The sequence below is a fragment of the Taudactylus pleione genome, unplaced genomic scaffold (assembly GCF_031769625.1).
Source record: "Taudactylus pleione unplaced genomic scaffold, aTauple2 ptg000893l, whole genome shotgun sequence".
In the NCBI taxonomy this organism is placed as follows: Eukaryota; Metazoa; Chordata; class Amphibia; order Anura; family Myobatrachidae; genus Taudactylus; species Taudactylus pleione.
Window position 1 is genome coordinate 440573 of NW_028285294.1, and position 25277 is coordinate 465849.

At 49.9% G+C, this 25277-nt stretch overlaps 1 protein-coding gene across 1 annotated transcript in view; it reads left to right on the plus strand.

Moving 5' to 3' along the window:
• Nucleotides 1-25277, plus strand: part of DOCK3 (dedicator of cytokinesis 3) — a 394022-nt gene that overhangs the window by 356406 nt on the left and 12339 nt on the right. The window contains exons 40-48 of the mRNA XM_088459078.1: nt 3818-3922; nt 4026-4167; nt 8793-8959; nt 9043-9129; nt 9351-9530; nt 11247-11330; nt 16562-16678; nt 18102-18217; nt 18604-18727. Coding sequence (XP_088315204.1) covers nt 3818-3922; nt 4026-4167; nt 8793-8959; nt 9043-9129; nt 9351-9530; nt 11247-11330; nt 16562-16678; nt 18102-18217; nt 18604-18727 — 1122 coding nt within the window. The remainder of the gene's footprint in view (nt 1-3817; nt 3923-4025; nt 4168-8792; nt 8960-9042; nt 9130-9350; nt 9531-11246; nt 11331-16561; nt 16679-18101; nt 18218-18603; nt 18728-25277) is intronic.

The window sequence follows — 25277 nt, forward strand, 5'->3', positions numbered from 1 at the left end:
TATTTGCGCTCGCTCGCTCAGAAAAAGGGGCCAGCTATTTAAATTGAGCGCTCGCTCTTTGCGGTCTGTTGACACCTCTATGCCTGAGCGAGCGAACGAAACATGCGCTCACTATTTTGTAAAGACGCCCCCTGGCCGCTCGCTTCATACATCATCTCCGCAATTTATTAGATTAATCGAGTACATCGAAAGGCGTCTGAACTGCTCGCAGTGCTTGTGGTTGTTTTTTCCTACCACAATCATGCGAACAGTTCAGGCTAAGAAACAACCAAGTGACGTGATCGATGACGCTGCTTTGTTAATTATGCACACCCTTAAAACGCCCGTTTTGACCGTTTGGCACGCCTGCGTTCGGATCTCCACTCCCCGTTTTCAAGCAATTTCCCCTGTTACCACCCACAAACGCCTCATCCTGTCACTCAAATTAGCAGGCACTCGCTATTTTGCGAGTGCTCGATTTCCGACCGCACTCACTGGTTGGCGCATGGGCATTACGACCCATACGCATGCGCAGTTGTGCGAACATCGCTCGGAGCGAACAAGCGGCCGCTTACGAGCGGCTCTCAATCAGGCCCTTTGTACACTCTTTCCTCTCTGAACCCTCTCCGCTCTTTGGACTCTCTCTCTCTGCTCTCTGTCTTCTCTCTCCTGTCTGTACTCTCTACACTCTCTAGGCTCTCTGTACTCTGTGCTTCCTGCACTGTCACTGCTTTTGGTACTGTCTTCTCTGTACTCTCTCCACTCTCTGTACACTCTATGCTCTCTGTACTCTCTCCACTCTCTGTACACTCTATGCTCTCTGTACTCTCTCCACTCCGTACTCTGGGCCTGATTCAGAGCCGCTCGTAAGCGGCCGCTCGTTCGCTCCGAGCGATGTTCGCTCAACTGCGCATGCGTATGGGTTGTAATACGCATGCGCGAACCAGTCATTGCAGTCGGAAATTGTGTTCGCAAAATAGCGAATGCCTGATAATTTGAGTGACAGAATGAGGCGTTTGTGGGTGGTAACAGGGGAAATTGCTTGAAAACGGGGAGTGGAGATCCGAACGCAGGCGTGCCAAACGGTCAAAACGGGCGTTTTAAGGGTTTGCATAATTAACAAAGCAGCGTCATCTTGGTTGTTTCTTAGTCTGAACTGGTCGCATGATTGCGGTAGGAAAATCCAACCACAAGCACTGCGAGCAGTTCAGACGCCTTTCGATGTACTCGATTAATCAAATAAATAGCGGAGATGACGTAGGATGCGAGCGGCCAGGGGGCGTCTTTAAAAAATAGCGAGCGCATATTTCGTTCGCTCGCTCGCTCAGACATAGAGGCGTCAACAGACCGCAAAGAGCGAGCGCTCAATTTAAATAGCCGGCCCCTTTTTCTGACCGAGCGAGTGCAAATAGCGTCCGGCTCTGAATCAGGTCCTCTTTCCACTCCGTACTCTCTCTACTGTTCCCAGTGTACTCTGGGCCTGATTCAGACCCGGACGCTATTTGCGGCCGCTCGTTTTCAAAAAGTGGCGGGATATTTAAATTGTGCGCTCGCTCTTTGCGGTGTGAGGACGCCTCTATGTCTGTGCGAGCGTCCGCTAAATGCGCTCGTTTTTTTTTCAAGACGCCCCTTTGCCGTTCACAAATCACGTCATCTCCTGTTTTTATTAAATTAATCAGGAACATCGAACGGCATCTGAACTGCTCGCAGCGCTTGAGGTAGGAATTACCTCCCGTAATCACTGCGAGCAGTTCAGGCTAAAAGGCAACCAAGTGACGTGGTCGATGACGCTCCTTTACTAATTATGTACACCCATTAAACGCCCTTTTGACCGTTTGGTACGCCTGCGTTCGGATCTCCACTCCCCGTGTTCAAGCACCTTCCCCTGTTACCACCCACAAACGGCACATTCTGTCACTCAAAATAGCAGCCCCTCTGTGTTTTACGAGCGCACGATTTCCGACCGCAATGACTGGTTTGCACATGCGCATTGCGAACCATACGCATGCGCAGTTGTGTGACCATCGCCCAGGGCGAGCGTGCGGACGCTTACGAGCGGCTCTGAATCAGGCCCTCTCTCCATTCTCTGTACTCTCTCTGCTTCCTGGGGGTCTCTTTGCTCTCTGTATGCTCTCTGGGGTCTCTCCACTCTCTGTACTCTCTCTCTGAATTGTCCCCAGCATACTCTTACCATTCTCTGTAGTCTCTCTAAGGCGTCTCTCTGCTCTCTGTACTCTCTTGGCTCTCTGTACTCTCTCCACTCTCTGTACTCTTTCTGCTCTCTGGGGTCTCTTCACTCCCTGTACTCTCCCGGCTCTCTGGGGTCTCTTCACTCTCTGTACTCTCCCGGCTCTCTGGGGTCTCTTCACTCTCTGTACTCTCCTGGCTCTCTGGGGTCTCTTCACTCTCTGTACTCTCCCGGCTCTCTGGAGTCTCTTCACTCTCTGTACTCTCCCGGCTCTCTGGGGTCTCTTCACTCTCTGTACTCTCCCCACTGTACTCTTTCCTCTCTCTGTACTCTCTCCTCTCTCTGTAATTTCTACATATTCTGTTCTCTCTCGACTGTATTCTCTCCTCTCTGTACGCTCTCTGTACTGTCCCCACTGTACTCTCTCCTCTCTCTGCTCTCTGTACTCTCCTGTTCTCTCTCCTCTCCCTGTGCTCTACCCACTGTACTCTCCCCACTGTATACTCTCCTCTCTCTACTATCTGTACTCTCCCCACTGTTCTCTCTTCTCTCTGTGCTCTCTCCACTATACTCTCTCCTCTCTGTACTCTCTCTGCTCTCTCCACTGTACTCTCTCCTTTCTCTGTACTCTCTCTGTACTCTCACCACTGTACTCTCTCCTCTCTCTGTACTCTCTCTGCTCTCTGTACTCTCCCCACTGTACTCTCTCCTCTCTCTGCACTCTCTCTGCTCTCTGTGCTCTCCCCACTGTTCTCTCTCATCTCTCTGTGCTCTCGCCATTATACTTTCTCCTCTCTCTGTACTCTCTCTGCTCTCTCCACTGTACTCTTTCCTTTCTCTGTTCTCTCTCTGTACTCTCTCCTCTCTCTGTACTCTCTCTGCTCTCTGTACTCTCCCCACTGTTCTCTCTCTGCTCTCTGTACTCTCTCTGCTCTCTGTACTCTCCCCACTGTACTCTCTCCTCTCTCTGCTCTCTGTACTCTCCCCACTGTACTCTCTGCTCTCTGTACTCTCCCCACTGTACTCTCTCTGCTCTCTCCACTATACTCTTTCCTTTCTCTGTTCTCTCTCTGTACTCTCTCCTCTCTCTATACTCTCTCTGCTCTCTGTACTCTCTCCACTGTACTCTCTCCTCTCTGCTCTCTGTACTCTCTCTGCTCTCTGTACTCTCCCCACTGTACTCTCTCCTCTCTCTGCTCTCTGTACTCTCCCCACTGTACTCTCTCCTCTCTCTGTACTCTCTGTACTCTCCCCACTGTACTCTCTCCTCTCTCTGTACTCTCTCTGCTCTTTGTACTCTCTCTGCTCTCTGTACTCTCCCCACTGTACTCTTTCTCTCTCTGTACTCTCTCTGCTCTCTGTACTCTCCCCACTGTACTCTCTCCTCTCTCTGTACTCTCTCTGCTCTCTGTACTGTCCCCACTGTACTCTCTCCTCTCTCCTTTCTCTGACGTGTTCCATTCTCCTATTAATGCTCTCATACAACAGTGCACTTTCCCCAGAAAAGAGACGTGTCAGGCACATGTATGTTAGTGTATGAACATGTTATTAGAGCAGCGTCCTATCTACATCTCTAGGTCATACTTAGAATGTCCTTATTGCGCTGTATAATCGCCCATCCCCTTACGCTTCTTCTCTCGCCGCCCACAGAAAATGGAGGCCTCCTATTATGATCATATTATGGATCAGCAGAGACTGGAGCCAGAGTTTTTCCGAGTAGGGTTTTATGGAAAGAAGTTTCCGTTCTTCTTGCGGGTAAGAGCTTCATTCTGTGCGGACCCCACTCCTGATCTGCACTTTCCCCATGCGGTTCCCTGCAGTTATGTTATGTATCTCCCCTGCCTTGTCTTATTGTCAGAATAAGGAATTCGTGTGCCGCGGCCATGACTACGAGCGCCTGGAGGCCTTCCAGCAGAGGATGCTGAGCGAGTTCCCGCAGGCTGTAGCAATGCAACATCTCAACCATCCTGATGACACAATCCTGCAGAGTGACTGTCAGTGTATCCTGTACTGTACCTATGTACACGGGGTCTAGGTAAGGGAGTGGGCTGCTGTGGTGGCAGAGAGGAAGTATGGTGCCACGTGTAACAGCTTGATACAGCGTGCCTATGTACATGGGGTCTAGGTAAGGGAGTGGGCTGCTGTGGTGGCAGAGAGGAAGTATGGTGCCATGTATAACAGCTTGATACAGCGTGCCTATGTACACGGGGTCTAGGTAAGGGAGTGGGCTGCTGTGGTGGCAGAGAGGAGGTATGGTGCCACGTATAACAGCTTGATACAGCGTGCCTATGTACACGGGGTCTAGGTAAGGGAGTGGGCCGCTGTGGTGGCAGAGAGGAAGTATGGTGCCACGTGTAACAGCTTGATACAGTTTACCTATGTACACGGGGTCTAGGTAAGGGAGTGGGCTGCTGTGGTGGCAGAGAGGAAGTATGGTGCCACGTATAACAGCTTGATACAGCGTGCCTATGTACATGGGGTCTAGGTAAGGGAGTGGGCTGCTGTGGTGGCAGAGAGGAAGTATGGTGCCATGTATAACAGCTTGATACAGCGTGCCTATGTACACGGGGTCTAGGTAAGGGAGTGGGCTGCTGTGGTGGCAGAGAGGAGGTATGGTGCCACATATAACAGCTTGATACAGCGTGCCTATGTACACGGGGTCTAGGTAAGGGAGTGGGCCGCTGTGGTGGCAGAGAGGAAGTATGGTGCCACATGTAACAGCTTGATACAGTTTACCTATGTACACGGGGTCTAGGTAAGGGAGTGGGCTGCTGTGGTGGCAGAGAGGAAGTATGGTGCCACGTATAACAGCTTGATACAGCGTGCCTATGTACATGGGGTCTAGGTAAGGGAGTGGGCTGCTGTGGTGGCAGAGAGGAAGTATGGTGCCACGTATAACAGCTTGATACAGCGTGCCTATGTACACGGGGTCTAGGTAAGGGAGTGGGCTGCTGTGGTGGCAGAGAGGAAGTATGGTGCCATGTATAACAGCTTGATACAGCGTGCCTATGTACACGGGGTCTAGGTAAGGGAGTGGTGGGCTGATGTGGTGGCAGAGAGGAAGTATGGTGCCACGTGTAACAGCTTGATACAGTTTGCCTATGTACACGGGGTCTAGGTAAGGGAGTGGGCTGCTGTGGTGGCAGAGAGGAAGTATGGTGCCACGTATAACAGCTTGATACAGCGTGCCTATGTACATGGGGTCTAGGTAAGGGAGTGGGCTGCTGTGGTGGCAGAGAGGAAGTATGGTGCCACGTATAACAGCTTGATACAGCGTGCCTATGTACACGGGGTCTAGGTAAGGGAGTGGGCTGCTGTGGTAGCAGAGAGGTGGTATGGTGCCACGTATAACAGCTTGATACAGCGTGCCTATGTACACGGGGTCTAGGTAAGGGAGTGGGCTGCTGTGGTGGCAGAGAGGAAGTATGGTGCCACGTATAACAGCTTGATACAGCATGACTATGTGCATGGGGTCTAGGTAAGGGAGTGGGCTGCTGTGGTGGCAGAGAGGAAGTATGGTGCCACGTATAACAGCTTGATACAGCGTGCCTATGTACACGGGGTCTAGGTAAGGGAGTGGGCTGCTGTGGTGGCAGAGAGGAGGTATGGTGCCACGTATAACAGCTTGATACAGCGTGCCTATGTACACGGGGTCTAGGTAAGGGAGTGGGCTGCTGTGGTGGCTGAGAGGTGGTATGGTGCCACGTATAACAGCTTGATACAGTGTGCCTATGTACACGGGGTCTAGGTAAGGGAGTGGGCTGCTGTGGTGGCAGAGAGGTGGTATGGTGCCACGTATAACAGCTTGATACAGCGTGCCTATGTACACGGGGTCTAGGTAAGGGAGTGGGCTGCTGTGGTGGCAGAGAATGAAGTATGGTGCCACGTATAACAGCTTGATACAGCGTGCCTATGTACACGGGGTCTAGGTAAGGGAGTGGGCTGCTGTGGTGGCAGAGAGGAGGTATGGTGCCACGTATAACAGCTTGATACAGCGTGCCTATGTACACGGGGTCTAGGTAAGGGAGTGGGCTGCTGTAGTGGCAGAGAGGTGGTATGGTGCCACGTAAAACAGCTTGATACAGCGTGCCTATGTACACGGGGTCTAGGTAAGGGAGTGGGCTGCTGTGGTGGCAGAGAGGTGGTATGATGCCACATATAACAGCTTGATACAGCGTGCCTATGTGCACGAGGTCTAGGTAAGGGAGTGGGCTGCTGTGGTGGCAGAGAGGTGGTATGGTGCCACATATAACAGCTTGATACAGCGTGCCTATGTACACGAGGTCTAGGTAAGGGAGTGGGCTGCTGTGGTGGCAGAGAGGTGGTATGGTGCCACGTATAACAGCTTGGTACAGCGTGCCTATGTACACGGGGTCTAGGTAAGGGAGTGGGCTGCTGTGGTGGCAGAGAGGAGTTATGGTGCCATTTATAACAGCTTGATACAGCGTGCCTATGTACACGGGGTCTAGGTAAGGGAGTGGGCTGCTGTGGTGGCAGAGAGGTGGTATGGTGCCACGTATAGCAGCTTGATACAGCGTGCCTATGTACACGGGGTCTAGGTAAGGGAGTGGGCTGCTGTGGTGGCAGAGAGGGAAGTATGGTGCCACGTATAACTGCTTGATACAGCGTGCCTATGTACACGGGGTCTAGGTAAGGGAGTGGGCTGCTGTGGTGGCAGAGAGGAGGTATGGTGCCACGTATAACAGCTTGATACAGTGTGCCTATGTACACGGGGTCTAGGTAAGGGAGTGGGCTGCTGTGTTGGCAGAGAGGTGGTATGGTGCCACGTATAACAGCTTGATACAGCGTGCCTATGTACACGGGGTCTAGGTAAGGGAGTGGGCTGCTGTGGTGGCAGAGAGGTGGTATGGTGCCACATATAACAGCTTGATACAGCGTGCCTATGTACACGAGGTCTAGGTAAGGGAGTGGGCTGCTGTGGTGGCAGAGAGGAGGTATGGTGCCACGTATAACAGCTTGGTACAGCGTGCCTATGTACACGGGGTCTAGGTAAGGGAGTGGGCTGCTGTGGTGGCAGAGAGGAGTTATGGTGCCACTTATAACAGCTTGATACAGCGTGCCTATGTACATAGGATGTAGGTAAGGGAGTGGGCTGCTGTGGTGGCAGAGAGGAGGTATGGTGCCACGTATAACAGCTTGATACAGTGTGCCTATGTACATGGGATGTAGGTAAGGGAGTGGGCTGCTGTGGTGGCAGAGAGGAGGTATGGTGCCACGTATAACAGCTTGATACAGCGTGCCTATGTGCATGGGATGTAGGTAAGGGAGTGGGCTGCTGTGGTGGCAGAGAGGAGGTATGGTGCCACGTATAACAGCTTGATACAGCGTGCCTATGTACACGGGATCTAGGTAAGGGAGTGGGCTGCTGTGGTGGCAGAGAGGAGGCATGGTGCCACATATAACAGCTTGATACAGCGTGCCTATGTACATGGGGTCTAGGTAAGGGAGTGGGCTGCAGTGAGGGAAGTATGGTGCCACGTATAACAGCTTGATACAGCGTGCCTATGTACATGGGGTCTAGGTAAGGGAGTGGGCTGTTGTGGTAGCAGAGAGGAGGTATGGTGCCATGTAGAACAGCTTGATACAGCGTGACTATGTACACGGGGTCTAGGTAAGGGAGTGGGCTGCTGTGGTGGCAGAGTGGGAAGTATGGTGCCACGTATAACAGCTTGATACAGCGTGCCTATGTACATGGGGTCTAGGTAAGGGAGTGGGCTACTGTGGTGGCAGAGAGGAAGTATGGTGCCACGTATAACAGCTTGATACAGCGTGCCTATGTACATGGGGTCTAGGTAAGGGAGTGGGCTGCTGTGGTGGCAGAGAGGAGTTATGGTGCCACGTATAACAGCTTGATACAGCGTGCCTATGTACACGGATCTAGGTAAGGGAGTGGGCTGCTGTGGTGGCAGAGGGGCGGTATGGTGCCACGTATAACAGCTTGATACAGTGCACTGTTACGCTGCTGCCACCAGGACCTCATCACAAAGTCCCTGACCTGACAAAGTGAAGACCAAGAAGGGAGATTAGATACTCGGACGTCGGGGTCACAGTCAGTAGTCAGCAAAGCTGCAGTAAGATCAGGTAACAAACAAACCTGAAATCACAGACAGAGGGGTATATTCACTAAAGTGCCGGCTTTTAGGAGTGGAGATGTTACCCATAGCAACCAATCAGATTCTTCTTCTTATCATTTGTATTGTACCTTCTAGAAGATAATGGCTAGAATCTGGTTGGTTGCTATGGGCAACATCTCCACTTATAAAACCTTGCACCTTAGTAAATATACCCCAGAATCTCCTGTTGGAAATCTATTTAGATAATCTTTACTATGATATTAAATACAAGCAGAGATTCTGTCCTGATTGGCCACATAAGCCGGCCAGTGGTGGCGGAATGTATCCTTTCCTTACTGGTTGTACTGGAAATTGGGGCCGTAGAGCGCCGGCTGGAACCCTGTAAGTTGCTCCCCATTTGCCGGAGACCGAAGCTCGATTCCCGGAAGGTAAAGTTGTTGCAGTGAATGTGACACATTACAGCGGCGTGGTCCGATGGCGCCAGCCTTTGATAACGTTCCCAGTTACTTCCTTGACTCTCTGACTTTTAGACCTGCAGATTTATGCGGTCACCCCTCTCCCAGACACCCCAAGAGTCCTGAACATGGATCAGGTCCCTGAGAGGATAAAGAGTTTCTACAGAGTAAACAACGTCCGCAGGTTTCGCTATGACCGACCGTTCCACCGCGGAACACGGGACAAAGATAACGAGTTTAAGGTGGGGCGCAGGCTGACGCCCTCTCTCCTCCTTACATGATGTGTCTGCAGATAAGTGTCACATAATCTCTCTCTCTCTCTCAGAGTCTATGGATAGAGCGCAGCACTCTAACGCTGTCTCATAGTCTCCCTGGAATCTCGTGCTGGTTTGAAGTGCAGAAGAGAGAGCTGGTATGTGTGACCCACGGTTCCTTGTATGGAGAAACTGGGGTGTTTTCTATGTTAAAGGTTCCTCCATCCAGATTTCAGAGGAGTAACGGAGAAATAGTTCAGGATTTCTGTTAATACCGGAAGTGACAGCACAGTAATGATTGATGATGGGGGAGGGGTGGTGAATATGATTTATTAAACATTAAATGAATAAATATGATATCATTGATTGGTTGTTCCAGGTGGAGGTCAGCCCCTTGGAGAACGCTCTGCAGGTTCTGGGTAACAAGACACAAGAGCTCCGCGCTCTGATCACGCAGTATCAGCACCACAATCTGCACGGAAACATCAACCTGCTCAGCATGTGTCTCAATGGCGTCATCGATGCAGCGGTCAACGGCGGAATCACCCGATACCAGGAGGTGCGGGGAACACTGACCGCTCATTGGGAGATTGGGGGCAGGAGTGTATAGAGGAAAAGTAGGCACAGAAATATAAGGGGCTAAAATAGGGATTGTGCTGTAGAGTGAGGCAAAGAAACGACGATGGGATATTATTTATTTATGTACAGTTGGGATCAAACACAGGAATAAAACAAGACCGGGTACTAACAGACTGAGAGGTAATTGAGCCAAGCTGTAGAAAGGATGGAGGGCAAGAGGGCGGGCACGTGTGTCAGTTGTATGGGAAGTTGATGGGCAGGGAGGAGGATGGACACGGGTGACAGTTGGAAGGGAAGATGATGGGCAGGGAGGAGGATGGACACGGGTGACAGTTGGAAGGGAAGGTGATGGGCAGGGAGGAGGACTGGCATGGGTGACAGTTGGAAGGGAAGATGATGGGCAGGGAGGAGGACGGACACAGGTGACAGTTGGAAGGGAAGATGATGGGCAGGGAGGAGGATGGACATGGGTGACAGTTGTAAGGGAAGATGATGGGCAGGGAGGAGGACTGGCATGGGTGACAGTTGGAAGGGAAGATGATGGGCAGGGAGGAGGACGGACACAGGTGACAGTTGGAAGGGAAGATGATGGGCAGGGAGGAGGACGGGCACGGATGACAGTTGGAAGGGAAGATGATGGGCAGGGAGAAGGACATGCACAGATGACAGTTGGAAGCAAAGATGATGGGCAGGGAGGAGAACGGCATGGATGAGGGTTGGAAGGTAAGACGATGGGGTAAGCAGGCGGACATAGATGAGAGATGGAAGGATAGATGATGGGCAGGGAGGAGGATGGGCACGGGTGACAGAAGGGAAGATGATGGGCAGGGAGAAGGATGGGCACGGGTGACAGTTGTAAGGGAAGATGATGGGCAGGGAGGAGGATGGGCACAGATGACAGTTGGAAGGGAAGTTGATGGGCAGGTAGAAGGACGGGCACGGGTGACAGTTGGAAGGGAAGATGATGGGCAGGGAGGAGGACGGGCACGGATGACAGTTGGAAGGGTAGATGATGGGCACGGGTGACAGTTGGAAGGGAAGATGATGGGCAGGGAGGGGAACGGGCATGGATGAGGGTTGGAAGGTAAGATGATGGGGGAAGCAGGCGGGCATAGATGAGAGATGGAAGGTAAGAAGACGGGCAGGGGTGAGGTTTGGAAGGTAAGATGGGTTGGCATGTATGAGGGATGGAAGTTAAGTAGATGGGTAGAGGATGGGCATGGATGAGGGTTGGAAGACGATGGGTAGGAATGAGGGCAGGCAGAGAGTAGAGTGGACAGGAATGATAGTGGGCATATGAGAGGGTGGCAGAGATTAGGGGTGGGTAGGGAATACTGTAATCATTATCGGTATATAAATTGGAAACTGTGATAGTCTCAGGTATTGAAGATTCATCTCTTGTGTCACTGATGTTGCAGAGTTTTAAAGGGGAACTACGGGGAGAGGGTCCGGACTTACCCCAATATGATAATAGCAGTGTCTGATGTTACCCTGTCTAGATCCTCTTCATACTTCCTATCTCTCCCCCCTTACTCACTGTCCCCTTCCCTCCATCTCACCATTTCCCTCGCATTCACCCTCTTTTTTTTCCCAAACTCCTTCTCATTCCCTCTCTCCCCCCACCCCCGCTCCCCACCCCCATACACCTCTGAGCGGCGGCCGGATACCTTACTCTCTCCCCTCTCCCGCCCGCCAGGCATTCTTTGATAAGGAATATATCACACAGCACCCGGAGGATGCAGACAAGATCAGCCAGCTGAAGGAGCTCATGCAGGAGCAGGTATATGCCCGGGTACTATAGGTAATATGGGCACACACACTGGGGGTCCCGTATCATTGTGCAGGAGCAGGTATATGCCTGGATACTATAGGTAATATGGGCACACACACTGGGGGTCCCGTATCATTGTGTAGAAGCAGGTATATGCCCGGGTACTATAGGTAATATGGGCACACACACTGGGGGTCCCGTATCATTGTGCAGGAGCAGGTATATGCCTGGATACTATAGGTAATATGGGCACACACACTGGGGGTCCCGTATCATTGTGCAGGAGCAGGTATATGCCTGGATACTATAGGTAATATGGACACACACACTGGGGGTCCCGTATCATTGTGTAGGAGCAGGTATATGCCTGGATACTATAGGTAATATGGGCACACACACTGGGGGTCCCGTATCATTGTGCAGGAGCAGGTATATGCCTGGATACTATAGGTAATATGGGCACACACACTGGGGGTCCCGTATCATTGTGTAGGAGCAGGTATATGCCTGGATACTATAGGTAATATGGGCATACACACACTGGGGGTCCCGTATCATTGTGCAGGAGCAGGTATATGCCTGGATACTATAGGTAATATGGGCACACACACTGGGGGTCCCGTATCATTGTGCAGGAGCAGGTATATGCCTGGGTACTATAGGTAATATGGGTATATACACTGGGGGTCCCGTATCATTGTGCAGGAGCAGGTATATGCCTGGATACTATAGGTAATATGGGCACACACACATGGGGGGTCCCGTATCATTGTGCAGGAGAAGGTATATGCCTGGATACTATAGGTAATATGGGCACACACACTGGGGGTCCCGTATCATTGTGCAGGAGCAGGTATATGCCTGGATACTATAGGTAATATGGGCACACACACTGGGGGTCCCGTATCATTGTGCAGGAGCAGGTATATGCCTGGATACTATAGGTAATATGGACACACACACTGGGGGTCCCGTATCATTGTGCAGGAGCAGGTATATGCCTGGATACTATAGGTAATATGGGCACACACACTGGGGGTCCCGTATCATTGTGCAGGAGCAGGTATATGCCTGGATACTATAGGTAATATGGGCACACACACTGGGGGTCCCGTATCATTGTGCAGGAGCAGATATGTGCCTGGATACTATAGGTAATATGGGCACACACACTGGGGGTCCCGTATCATTGTGTAGGAGCAGGTATATGCCTGGATACTATAGGTAATATGGGCACACACACTGGGGGTCCCGTATCATTGTGCAGGAGCAGGTATATGCCTGGATACTATAGGTAATATGGGCACACACACTGGGGTCCCGTATTATTGTGCAGGAGCAGGTATATGCCTGGATACTATAGGTAATATGGGCACACACATGGGGGTCCCGTATCATTGTGCAGGAGCAGGTATATGCCTGGATACTATAGGTAATATGGGCACACACATGGGGGTCCCGTATCATTGTGCAGGAGCAGGTATATGTCTGGATACTATAGGTAATATGGGCACACACACTGGGGGTCCCGTATCATTGTGCAGGAGCAGGTATATGCCTGGATACTATAGGTAATATGGGCACACACACTGGGGGTCCCGTATCATTGTGCAGGAGCAGGTATATGCCTGGATACTATAGGTAATATGGGACACACACTGGGGGTCCCGTATCATTGTGCAGGAGCAGGTATATGCCTGGATACTATAGGTAATATGGGCACACACACTGGGGGTCCCGTATCATTGTGTAGGAGCAGGTATATGCCTGGATACTATAGGTAATATGGACACACACACTGGGGGTCCCGTATCATTGTGCAGGAGCAGGTATATGCCTGGATACTATAGGTAATATGGGCACACACATGGGGTCCCGTATCATTGTGCAGGAGCAGGTATATGCCTGGATACTATAGGTAATATGGGCACACACATGGGGGGTCCCGTATCATTGTGCAGGAGCAGGTATATGCCTGGATACTATAGGTAATATGGGTACACACATGGGGGTCCCGTATCATTGTGCAGGAGCAGGTATATGTCTGGTTACTATAGGTAATATGGGCACACACACTGGGGGTCCCGTATCATTGTGCAGGAGCAGGTATATGCCTGGATACTATAGGTAATATGGACACACACACATGGGGGTCCCGTATCATTGTGCAGGAGCAGGTATATGCCTGGATACTATAGGTAATATGGGCACACACACTGGGGGTCCCATATCATTGTGCAGGAGCAGGTATATGCCTGGATACTATAGGTAATATGGGCATTCACTGGGGGTCCCGTATCATTGTGCAGGAGCAGGTATATGCCTGGATACTATAGGTAATATGGACACACACACTGGGAGTCCCGTATCATTGTGCAGGAGCAGGTATATGCCTGGGTACTATAGTTAATATGGGCACACACACTGGGGGTCCCGTATCATTGTGCAGGAGCAGGTATATGCCTGGATACTATAGGTAATATGGACACACACATGGGGGGTCCCGTATCATTGTGTAGGAGCAGGTATATGCCTGGATACTATAGGTAATATGGGCACATACACATGGGGGTCCCGTATCATTGTGTAGGAGCAGGTATATGCCTGGATACTATAGGTAATATGGACACACACACTGGGGGTCCCGTATCATTGTGCAGGAGCAGGTATATGCCTGGATACTATAGGTAATATGGGCACACACACATGGGGGGTCCTGTATCATTGTGTAGGAGCAGGTATATGCCTGGATACTATAGGTAACATGGGCACACACACATGGGGGGTCCCGTATCATTGTGTAGGAGCAGGTATATGCCTGGATACTATAGGTAATATGGGCACATACACATGGGGGTCCCGTATCATTGTGTAGGAGCAGGTATATGCCTGGATACTATAGGTAATATGGGCACACACACTGGGGGTCCTGTATCATTGTGCAGGAGCAGGTATATGCCTGGATACTATAGGTAATATGGGCACACACACTGGGGGTCCTGTATCATTGTGTAGGAGCAGGTATATGCCTGGATACTATAGGTAATATGGGCACACACACTGGGGGTCCCGTATCATTATGCAGGAGCAGGTATATGTCTGGATACTATAGGTAATATGGGCACATACACATGGGGGGTCCCGTATCATTGTGCAGGAGCAGGTATATGCCTGGATACTGTAGGTAATATGGACACACACACTGGGGGTCCCGTATCATTGTGTAGGAGCAGGTATATGCCTGGATACTATAGGTAATATGGGCACACACACTGGGGGTCCCGTATCATTGTGCAGGAGCAGGTATATGCCTGGATAGTATAGGTAATATGGGCACACACACTGGGGGGTCCCGTATCATTGTGCAGGAGCAGGTATATGCCTGGATACTATAGGTAATATGGGCATACACTGGGGTCCCGTATCATTGTGCAGGAGCAGGTATATGCCTGGATACTATAGGTAATATGGGCACATACACATGGGGGTCCCGTATCATTGTGCAGGAGCAGGTATATGCCTGGATACTATAGGTAATATGGGCACATACACATGGGGGTCCCGTATCATTGTGCAGGAGCAGGTATATGCCTGGATACTATAGGTAATATGGGCACACACATGGGGGGTCCCATATCATTGTGCAGGACAGTGTTAGTGCGCAGTAAAGCACTTTTACACCTATTGCGACCTCTCACGGCGTCTTTTGTGTGTAAACTTTCCCGGGTGAGATGGTGCCTGGTGCGTCCTGCCTTTAGCACTATATCAGTGGTGACATTGACCACTACTTCCACTGGGACGCTGGTCCGCATCTGCGACTCGCGGCATAAAGCAGATGCACAGCGCAGCTCAGGTACAGCAATGTATGCACCATGGACGCAAGGCGCGTCTAATAACAGCCACGCCAGCGGCACCTTGAAGGAAGTAAGGGGGCAGAAATAAGAAGGTCTTTGGCCAATTTTACCTTCAGACGCTGGAAACCAGTTCATGGGGCGATAAGTGGAGAAAACATCTGGAGGGCAGACGAGTGTCACAGATCACTGTACAATATAGGACTTTACTTATGTGTGATTGTCCATAAGCTGATCCATCTTGTTTAAATTGGCAATAAAAGGGAAATATACTGCGCCAAACACTGTATTTCATGAATGAATACAAAATTAAATAAAAGTCGGTTTGCTGTCTGATTAAACAGGAGGCTTGAATATAATAAAAAGTTTTAATATATATACCACATATAAACAATAGACATATAACAATGAGTAATTGAGTATAAACCACAATAGTATAAAGGATCTCTGACTAGGAGACTGGGTAGCAATATAATCGTATTGTACAGGTTATTAAATATAACAGGGTCCCTATAAATTGATGTGTAGTCACAAATTGCTCATGGAAAATAGCCGTCACTAGCTAATATAGTTTCTTATATTTGATACTTATGTATCTAGTTCATGCAGAGGTCTCAACACACAATGGGGCACATTCACTTGTGTGCGAGAATAGCAAAACACCCGCACCTGCAAGGTTTTTCCTGCAGGTGCGGGTTTTTTGCACCTGCCTATTGTTTATATGTGGTATATAAAAACTTTTTATTATATTCAAGCCTCCTGTTTAATCAGATAGCAAACCGACTTATATTTAATTTTGTATTCATTCATGAAATACAGTGCTTGGCGCAGTATATTTCCCATTTTTTAATACATGGAGACTGCGGCCTCCAGGGTTCTAACTAAACCCTTAAATACTTGCTGCAAAACACTGTTTTATTTAATCATTTTGTTCATTCTCACTTAGTATGCGCCAGGTGTGGTCAGCAATCTACTACTGATCAATTATTGTTTCCTTGTTTAAATTGGCGTTTTCTCCTTGGGAAGCAGTTACCTCTGATCACACTGTAACGTGACACAAACCAGCTGCAGCGTCATTTCCCCACTGACCTATCAGGACACTCGTTGTAATTTACCCTACTAGTCATAATCCGTGGAACACGAAGAATGCGAAACCCAACTTCTCACCCTCAGCACTGCCCCCTGGTGTCCACACTGCAGAATGAATGTCACTGTATACAGTAATTCCTCCCTTTATGTGGTGACACATATTGGGAATTCTATATGGCGGTAACTGAGCGGTAATACAGATACATACAAACAGATCTTTATGGATGTTACGTGTCTCAGAAATAATAATCTTCACTAATACATACGATAAATGTTCTGATGATATTATCTGTGTTCCAGGTGCACGTGTTAGGGGTGGGCCTGGCCGTACATGAGCGCTGCGTTCACCCAGAGATGAGGCCACTTCACAAGAAGTTGGTTGATCAGTTCCAAGTCATGCGCTCCAGTCTGTACCAGGTAATGCGCTGCTGCTATTATAGGTTCTGTTCATTATCTCTGTATATATGGTGCTTGGTGATGTCATCACTTACTATGGGTTCTTAGTGGTGACATCAGTGTCAGCATCCATAATAGATGTAGAAAGCCTTCTGTGTTTAGCGAGAGTGGCCAGGGACCCAGTAATAGGTGACGTATGTAACCGAAGAGGTCGCCCTGAGACTGGATATCGGCGTCATGCGACTGATTCATATTCTAAGCTGTAGCGTTTGCTGCTGTCATATCCTGCAGCCACTAGCGACAAATGCGGCAGCGTAGGAGGGGTGCCCTGCGGGTTACACTAACCTCAAATATCGGCGTGACATCGTTATTCCTAGCGTAGGGGAATTCCTGCGTGCATACCGTGCGCAAACTCAGGGCTGTTCTGCTCTTTGTGACACTTCTGGTCCAATACTACCCCTCCCCAATTATGTTACACATATCCCCTACCATTAGGTCATGCCCCCAAACTATTGTATTGTGAGGGGAGGGTCAGGAGACAAAGGGACTCTGGCAAAGCAGATAACTGAACCGTACTAAGCTGTAAGCTCTGCAAACAGACTTACCAGCCACCATAGAAGCTCTGCGCTGTTGTAACATATGTCTCCATTCCATATGTGTACGTTACATATTCTCTCCTATGTTCCTTCCGGAATGGGATTGTATTAAGGCCTTGCAGAGTTGTTAGTAAATATGTATAAAGCATTACTTAAACCAGTGACATTATTATAGGATATAATGATATCTAGTTTTTGTCACATATTCCTTTCTAAAAAAAACAAGAAACCAGAATCTCTTGGTGTGGTTTTAGCATTGTCACCAGTGAACCACATGTATGTAGAGTGGATGGTAATTTGTGGTCCTAGCATAGACTTACTGTATGCCTACACCCGCAATGTCTCTAACAGGACAGAATATGAAGGTTACAAAAAAGAGAAGAAAAGGTATTGTCGCTTTGTTGGTGCACATAGAGGATAATTATATATAAAATATAACTTTTATTAAATAAATTATTTTAAAAAGTTTTCCGCCTTATTAGTGAAATATTCCAAGAAAAAATATAATAAAAACATTGAAACAAACGTGTGTCATCAATTGAAATTAAATTATTAATAATTCATATGAAGGTATCAGCAACAGTTTGTATAATTGATGCACCCTGTAAGCTGGATGTATTAGAAAATATCTTTTTGAATACTGCTTTATTTCCAGACAGCTCATGTTAAAGGGACATTGAGTGTAACCCCCCCCCCCCCCCCTCCTTGCATCTTTATGAAGTCATAGTTTAGGACTGTAGTACCTGTGAAGAGCCTATAGGTGGCGATATGAGGAGTTACTGAGTCAGTTATTATCACATGTATTTCATGCCCATATAATATGTTGTTGTTTTGCCTTTTGACCCCAGGAGTTCCCGGCATTGGAGAAGATGACCCCCGCCTGTGCCCCCCTGCCCCGCGGTAACATGTTATTATCACATGCAGCTCTGAGTAACGACAGTATGAGGCTGCTGCATAGACACAGGTAACAACATATTATTTGTGGCGATGGTCAGGGGCTAGTGGGGTGTATGTATCACAGCCGCGGTGGAGAGATAACTGGTCGCGCTGGTGACGATTAGATCATGTGAATAAAAGACATCAGTGGTTTGCTAGAGAGCCGGCGAAGCGCGTAGGGAATGGGAGCGACATACAAGCTATAGGGTGATAGTCGCAGAGAGGTGAGCGGGTGACGTGCAGGACAGGCGCTTCGTTCTAAGTCACACATAATAGATCAGGTGATGGAGACCCGCGGCGTCGCCTCCAATGAGATAAATGAGGCCTGTACAGTACAACGTTCCGTGAATAGTATGAAATAGCCGGATACATCTGTGGGGTCTCAGTGCTGACTGTACAGTATTATGTTTGCAGCCCCCTCGTGGTCCTGAGCTCTGTGCGCCATTCCTCCTCTTCTCTCTCATCGCACACCTCAAGCGACACTGGAACCACGCCCACTGCGGTGGACAGCGAGACAGAGGATCCCTACTCCATGCAGGTGATTAAATTCATACGTTCATTTCATTCTTTGCTATGGCCCGCGTGGAAGACGATGTGTCAGTTTGTACTCAGTAAGTACCTGTACTTTGTGCCTCGTGCCTCAGTAATGTTATTACTGCATGCAAAATAAATGTTATGCAGCATTTGGTGTCTGAATTCCTCTGACATGGCTCCGCTGTGGCAGGAAAATGCTGCCCAATAGATGCTTCATTGTCCAAGCTATTTGCACAGTAACACTTTGCATGGAGCATGGGCGCTAGGAGAGCCACAGAGGTGACTCTGAGGGGCAGAAGTGACTCTGAGGGGCAGTGGAGGTGAGTCCTAAATGTTACTACATGTAGTGTCTGAGGGGCAGAGGTGACTCTGAGGGGCAGCGGAGGTGAGTCCTAAATGTTACTACATGTAGTGTCTGAGGGGCAGAGGTGACTGAGGGGCAGCGGAGGTGAGTCCTAAATGTTACTACATGTAGTGTCTGAGGGGCAGAGGTGACTGAGGGGCAGCGGAGGTGAGTCCTAAATGTTACTACATGTAGTGTCTGAGGGGCAGAGGTGACTCTGAGGGGCAGCGGAGGTGAATCCTAAATGTTACTACATGTAGTGTCTGAGGGGCAGAGGTGTCTCTGAGGGGCGGCGGAGGTGAGTCCTAAATGTTACTACATGTAGTGTCTGAGGGGCAGAGGTGACTGAGGGGCAGCAGAGGTGAGTCCTAAATGTTACTGCATGTAGTGTCTAAGGGGCAGAGGTGACTCTGAGGGGCAGCGGAGGACAGTCCTAAATGTTACTACATGTAGTATCTGAGGGGCAGAGGTGACTCTGAGGGGCAGCGGAGGTGAATCCTAAATGTTACTACATGTAGTGTCTGAGGGGCAGAGGTGACTGTGAGGGGCAGCGGAGGTGAGTCCTAAATGTTACTACATGTGGTGTCTGAGGGGCAGAGGTGACTCTGAGGGGCAGCGGAGGTGAGTCCTAAATGTTACTACATGTAGTGTCTGAGGGGCAGAGGTGACTCTGAGGGGCAGCAGAGGTGAGTCCTAAATGTTACTACCTGTAGTGTCTGAGGGGCAGAGGTGACTCTGAGGGGCAGCGGAGGTGAGTCCTAAATGTTACTACATGTAGTGTCTGAGGGGCAGAGGTGACTCTGAGGGGCAGCGGAGGTGAGTCCTAAATGTTACTACATGTAGTGTCTGAGGGGCAGAGGTGACTCTGAGGGGCAGCGGAGGTGAGTCCTAAATGTTACTACATGTAGTGTCTGAGGGGCAGAGGTGACTGAGGGGCAGCAGAGGAGAGTCCTAAATGTTACTACATGTAGTGTCTGAGGGGCAGAGGTGACTCTGAGGGGCAGCAGAGGAGAGTCCTAAATGTTACTACATGTAGTGTCTGAGGGGCAGAGGTGACTCTGAGGGGCAGCGGAGGACAGTCCTAAATGTTACTACATGTAGTGTCTGAGGGGCAGAGGTGACTCTGAGGGGCAGCGGAGGTGAATCCTAAATGTTACTACATGTAGTGTCTGAGGGGCAGAGGTGACTCTGAGGGGCAGCGGAGGTGAGTCCTAAATGTTACTGCATGTAGTATCTGAGGGGCAGAGGTGACTCTGAGGGGCAGCGGAGGTGAATCCTAAATGTTACTACATGTAGTGTCTGAGGGGCAGAGGTGACTCTGAGGGGCAGCGGAGGACAGTCCTAAATGTTACTACATGTAGTGTCTGAGGGGCAGAGGTGACTCTGAGGGGCAGCGGAGGTGAGTCCTAAATGTTACTACATGTAGTGTCTGAGGGGCAGAGGTGACTGAGGGGCAGCAGAGGAGAGTCCTAAATGTTACTACATGTAGTGTCTGAGGGGCAGAGGTGACTCTGAGGGGCAGCAGAGGAGAGTCCTAAATGTTACTACATGTAGTGTCTGAGGGGCAGAGGTGACTCTGAGGGGCAGCGGAGGTGAATCCTAAATGTTACTACATGTAGTGTCTGAGGGGCAGAGGTGACTCTGAGGGGCAGCGGAGGTGAGTCCTAAATGTTACTACATGTAGTGTCTGAGGGGCAGAGGTGACTCTGAGGGGCAGCGGAGGACAGTCCTAAATGTTACTACATGTAGTGTCTGAGGGGCAGAGGTGACTCTGAGGGGCAGCGGAGGACAGTCCTAAATGTTACTACAGGTAGTGTCTGAGGGGCAGAGGTGACTGAGGGGCAGCAGAGGAGAGTCCTAAATGTTACTACATGTAGTGTCTAAGGGGCAGAGGTGACTCTGAGGGGCAGCGGAGGTGCATCCTAAATGTTACTTTCTTCTTCAGGGTCCATAGGGCTCCACAGTGGGGGTGTAGGTGGGACTTGGGAGGACCGGACACCAGCAGCAAAGCTTTTCAATCCCAGGATGCTCCGGTCCTTACACAGCCTGAGGGCAGTTCAGTTTCGTTGGTGCCCGGCAGGAGCTGGGTCACCAGTATAACAGAGAGATTAAAATTATTTTCTATTTTTATTATAACGGACGAGCGGCACCAGACTGTCCTCCGGATGTCTGTGCTGCGGCCCCATCACCCCTCTGCGGCGCGGTGATACCAAGCCTGTTCTAGGTACTCCCGGCGGGGCTTTGACGGGGGCTAGCTAGCAGGCTCCCCGGACCCCAGGCTACGGCCCAGAATTCAGGGGACAGGTAAGGCAGAACCCCGTTCGCGGTGACACGCATTTTTATGCAGTATTACCTCCGGTCTTAGGAGACAGACCGGAGGCACTTATATGGACACCGGTGCGCCCACAACTCCACTAGACCACCAGGGCATGTAACATACTGGCGCAGGGCACATGTAAGGAGACCAGGGGACCCGGTGGTTAACGTCAGCAAGGGGAAAAGGTGCTCTCCCTGCAGCCCCTCCCCCAGTCCAGGGCGCCATTCCACTGCGGTCCTGGGGTTCCCTGGCTTCTCCGCCCCCCCCACCACAGAGACGCGCAGCAGCCATTTCATGCAAGCAAGTCTCCGGGAACACTAGGTACAAGTCTCCCTGTATACCGCGCTATATCCTACCAGCCACTGCGGACTGTGTAGTTGAGTTTAGTGCCCATTGCAGACATGTAATGTTATTCTGTGTTTGTATGTGACTTGTGCTAGCGCTAATCCCTACTTTCTATACTGTACAAGTTATACCTTCCCCTTTATTCTACTATACCCTGGCATACTAAGATATAGGGAGTTCATTGTACCTCCTATATAATTGTGAGAGCTATCACATACTATATAACGCGGTTGCACACTACACTCTGCCATATTACACATACTGCAGAGTGTTCACTGCCCTGTATCATACTGTGTATTGTGGCTGGCAGAGGAAAGAATAACAAGCAGCCTGATGCTGCTCCTCCTACTCTGGTGTCCTGTAAGTCCTGCTCAGCGGGCTTAGCCACAGAGGACCTCATTCAGGGTGGTCTCTGTATTAATTGTTACACAGGCCCATCAGCCCTGGTATCTCCCCCTCAGGACCCACCCTGGGCTGCTTTTTCACAGATGCTGGCAAAACTTGTGGATCAAGTAGTAGTCCCCGTGGTAGCTCCCCCTATGGGATGGGCACAGCAGATACTCCCTGCAAATCCTTTGCCTACCCCATGGGTAGACGTACTGTTCACCTCAGTACAGAGTTTGGCTAATACCTCTACGGTTTTTCAGCAAATGCTGCAAAAAGAAAACCCTTTACCTACTAAGCCTACTAAACGTACCATATCTTCCCAATCCACACCGTTATCTGATTCTGAGATATCATCTGGGGAGGCAGAAGATGCAGACCTCTCTCACTCTGACTCAGTCTCAGGAGAAGAGGAGCCATCCTCTAAACTAAATATATAGATGCTCTTGTGAGAGCTGTAAAAACTGTTTTACAAATAGAAGAGGATGAACCCGCTCCTAAGAAAAAACATGCACTTTTTAAAACGACAAAAAGTAATTTTACCAGAGTTCCTCTCTCTGACCAGCTGTCTGATCACATGAGTGACGCTTGGAATATGCCCGATAAAAGGTTTCAAATTCCAAAATGGTTTAGTTCCTTTTACCCTCTTCCAGCTAAATGGGAAGTTCCCCCAGCAGTGGATGCTCATGTAACACAGCTGGTCAAGAACGCTACCTTACCTATCCATACTGCCACCTCCTCGAAGGAGACTACAGATAGATTATATAAGCTTGTTATAAATCCATATACTCTCTTATAGGAGCTATTACTCGTCCTGCTAGGGCTACGGCCTGGGTGGCAAAAGCCATTGAGAGTTGGGCAGAGGCCGTAGAAGAGAAATTTCCCCCTGATGCTTTGAGGAAACAGCTGTCCTACATCTCTCACATGAGAGATGCAGCCTCCTACTTAGGTGAGGCAGCTATGGATACGGCTCTCCTGGCCTCCAGGATATCTGCCACTTCGGTAGTGGCCCACCGTATTGTTTGGCTATGTTCCTGGAAAGCAGATTCAGACTCAAAACAGGCTCTGGAATCTCTCCCTTATTCTGGTGACATCCTATTTGGTCCAGAACTGGATAAAATTGTGACTACTTTGGCAGCTTCCAAGATGGCGTTCCTGCCCTCTGCATATAATACAAAGCCGCAAACATCATCCTTTCACCCTCAAGGAAAAGCCAAGGATCAGTCCTTTCCATGACAGCAGACAGCAGCCAAGGCCTCCAAGTCTATGGCTAAACAGGCCTGGGCTACTAGATGTCCACTTGCCAAGTCTGAGGACAAGCCTACAGCCTGATGGGGCAGGCCTCTCCCTGGGGGGGCTCCCAGGGTGGGAGGCCAACTTCTTCATTTCGCCTAGGTTTAGCATCAAACCACGTCGGATGCCTGGGTAAGAGGTCTCCCACCCATACGCGGTCTCATTCCTGAGGCGACCCCCCCAGCAGTTGTTTTGCACAGGACCTCCATCGTACCCAACCAGGGCCCTGCTGCTTCAAAAAGCCATTCATTCTTTACTAAATTCAAGAGTAATAATTCAGGTCCCCTAATCACAACGGGGTAAGGGCTATTATTCTACCCTTTTCTTAGTTCAGAAGCCCAATGGGTCTCATCAGCCTATCCTCAACCTCAAATCTCTGAACAAGTTTATCAGGGTGCCCAGGTTTCCTATGGAAACCCTCCGTTCCATTATACTAGCTATGGAGCCTGGGGATTTTATGGTATCTCTAGACATTCAGAACGCTTACCTACATGTACCTATAGTGCCTTCTCATCAACAATATCTCCAGTTTGCTAATCTACAGCAACATTACCAATTTCAGGCTCTGCCATTCCGTCTTTCAACGGCCTCCTGGGTCTTTACCAAGATCATGGCAGTTATGGCGGCCTCTCTTCATCGTCAAGGGATCAGACTGCTCCCATACTTTGACAATCTCTTGCTGTTGGCCAGCTCCCCAGAGACTCTTCACCGCCATCTGCAGGTAACCATTGCCTTTTTTCAAATGCACAGTTGGCTGATCGACTGGGAAAAATCTTCCCTAACACCCTCTCAAAGGATGGTACATTTGGGAGCCCACCTGGACTCTCGAGTTCAGACAATCTTCCTAACGGCGGACAAGATTTCTGCAATCCAGCTCAAACTATGCAGACTGCTCCACAATTGCCAAGTGTCAATTCACTCTGCAATGCAGGCCTTGGGATCAATGGTGTCCACCTTCGACATGGTGGAGTTCGCCCAGTTTCACTCCAGGCCCCTACAACACCTGATGCTCTCCAGCTGGAACGGGCTACCCCATCTGCTCAAATCTCAGACGATGGGCCTCCCCCGAGAGGTTACCCTGTCCCTAGCCTGGTGGCTACAGACTTCCCATTTGAGCAAGGTTCGTCCCTTTTGGATCCCGGACTGGGCTCTCCTCACCACGGACGCAAGCCTCCGAGGGTGGGGTGCAGTAACTGGCCAACACTGCTTCCAGGGCCGAAGGTCCCCAGTCGAGGCAGTGTTACCAATCAACATCCTGGAGCTTCAAGCCATCTACAAAGCTCTCACTCTGGCTCAGAATATTCCGAAAAACAGGCCAGTACAAGTACAGACCGACAACGCCACGGCTGTGGCCTACCTCAATCACCAAGGGGGCACTCTAAGTCAGTCAGCAATGATAGAAGTGTCCCGCATTATCACATGGGCCGAACACAATCTCCCAGCCATCTCTGCAGTGTTCATCTTGGGGATTCTCATTTGGGAAGCGGATTTCCTCAGACGTCATGACGTGCATGCAGGAGAATGGTTTCTACATCCAGAAGTCTTTCAGCTTCAAGTGGACAAATGGGGTCTTCCGGAAGTGCATCTCATGGCCTCAAGACACAACAACAAACTTCCAATTTATGGAGCGAGAACAAAGGACCCCAACGTAGCCTTCTTAGATGCATTGTCAGTGAAATGGAACTTCCATTTGGCATATCTCTTCCCTCCAATATCCCTGCTTCCTCGAGTGCATCAAAAGTTCCGACAGGAGGGGGGCACAGTCCTGTTCATAGCTCCGGCTTGGCCCAGACGTCATTGGTACTCCGATCTTCAAAGACTCTCCATAGATGTTCCTCTTCACCTTCCTCTACGAGTAGACCTGTTGTCTCA